This window comes from Cyprinodon variegatus, unplaced genomic scaffold, assembly GCF_000732505.1.
Source record: "Cyprinodon variegatus isolate N-32 unplaced genomic scaffold, C_variegatus-1.0 Scaffold266, whole genome shotgun sequence".
Classification (NCBI taxonomy): domain Eukaryota; kingdom Metazoa; phylum Chordata; class Actinopteri; order Cyprinodontiformes; family Cyprinodontidae; genus Cyprinodon; species Cyprinodon variegatus.
Genome location: NW_015150719.1, coordinates 500004 through 501582, shown reverse-complemented (window position 1 = coordinate 501582; position 1579 = coordinate 500004). Strand labels below are relative to the sequence as shown.

General features: G+C 41.6%; 1 protein-coding gene across 1 annotated transcript in view; it reads left to right on the top strand.

Moving 5' to 3' along the window:
* Positions 1 to 147: 147 nt before the first annotated feature.
* Positions 148 to 1579, top strand: part of LOC107089795 (mitogen-activated protein kinase kinase kinase 7-like) — a 79980-nt gene continuing 78548 nt past the window's right edge. The window contains exons 1-3 of the mRNA XM_015382766.1: positions 148 to 399; positions 806 to 925; positions 1001 to 1111. Coding sequence (XP_015238252.1) covers positions 833 to 925; positions 1001 to 1111 — 204 coding nt within the window. The 5' untranslated portion in view covers positions 148 to 399; positions 806 to 832. The remainder of the gene's footprint in view (positions 400 to 805; positions 926 to 1000; positions 1112 to 1579) is intronic.

Genomic DNA, 1579 nt, shown 5'->3' with positions numbered 1-1579 from the left:
TTTATTTTATTTTATTTTATTTTATTTTATTTCATTTAATTTTATTTTATTGCAGTTGTAGTTGGTGTATGGGTGTTTGTATTTTTGGAAGGAAAGCCAAATCGTTAGTGTTTAGTTTCCAGGGGACAGTATTCCAGGGTGCACACACATCCTGCTGGAGCTGCCGAGCGTCAGCGAAGAATAACACCTAAAGAAGAAGGCAGCTTGGCGAGTTTAGAAGAAGTTATGTCCGGCTGTCCGGTGGACAGGGAGAAACGTTTTCTAAGGATGGACGTTATTCTTCTGCTTCCGGAACAGGAGTGGTAGAGAATGTCTACGACCCGGCGCTGCTGACACATCTACGACGAAGGGTTGGATTCTCCCTGTAGCTAGCAGCAGCTACCTGGCTAGGAGGCTAAAGTAAGATAGCTAGCTGTAAGCTGTAGGCCTTAGTGGAAAAAACCCCGTTTACCTGTGACTGGAGTCTATTGGAGCCTAAGTGGTGGATTGTTCCACCTTGGCTTGATAATAGGAGGTTTTCATCGAGGAAACCACCGGAGTGGTTCTCCCTGAGGCAGCAGGCAGAGGGCTGTGAGGGTTTGTTACTGTTAGCCCAGCTGAGCAGGCAGCTGTCATAACACCAGACAGACTGTTATAAACATGGCTCACTCAATAATTCACTGAATTAGACTTGCGCTTTATGGTTTTAATAACACTGCGCTTCTTTCATTCATCTTCATCTCATTTAGCCAGATCGTTTTGTTAGGCTTTTTTTTTTAAACCTAGTTACCAACTTTGTCTCTAATGTAGTAATATCTGTTTTTAGCAAGTTACTAGCTTATTTGAGCTAGTAATGTCTCAAGCGTTGCCACCATCTGACATGCTGGAAACACCACCTGGGTATCCGTTTGAAGAAATCAACTATGAGGACATTGAAGTTGAAGAGGTAGGATCTGGATTTGAACTAATGTGGTGATTGCTCTGATCCTGATGGTGATGATGTTGTTCATTTCCGGTGTAGGTGGTGGGGAGAGGAGCCTTTGGAGTGGTCTGCAAAGCCAAGTGGAAAGGCAATGATGTTGCCATCAAGACCATCGAGAGCGAATCAGAGAGAAAAGCTTTTATAGTTGAGGTACTGTTGAGCTTTGCTGCACTCATGGCATGTACACTTCATACATTACCAACATGTACATTTATTTGTCAACTGATATAAAGTATTCTTGTATACAAAACAATAAATGTATATTATTTTATACAGAGAGCGTGTTTCTTCTGCTAAACTATATGTGAGCAATCAGGTCAGCCTCCATGGGGTCATCTGGTTTTCCATCTCTGACTCTTTATCTGAATAATGTTAGACCACTGAAGCATCTATTATCTGTAAAAAGGTTAAGTTCTTTTTTCATTTCCCCAGGGTTATGGAGCTGAAATGTCTGAAAGTGTTTGAAAAGGTTCATGAAGCGTTGAACTGTTAGAGTTAAGTGCTTCAACAATCCCCACAGTTCAAGAGGCTTCACAGTGCAGAACTCAGGGTTCCCGCGGGTCCTTAAAAAGTCTTAAAAAGCATTGAATTGTTCAAAATAAAACTAAGGCCTTAATT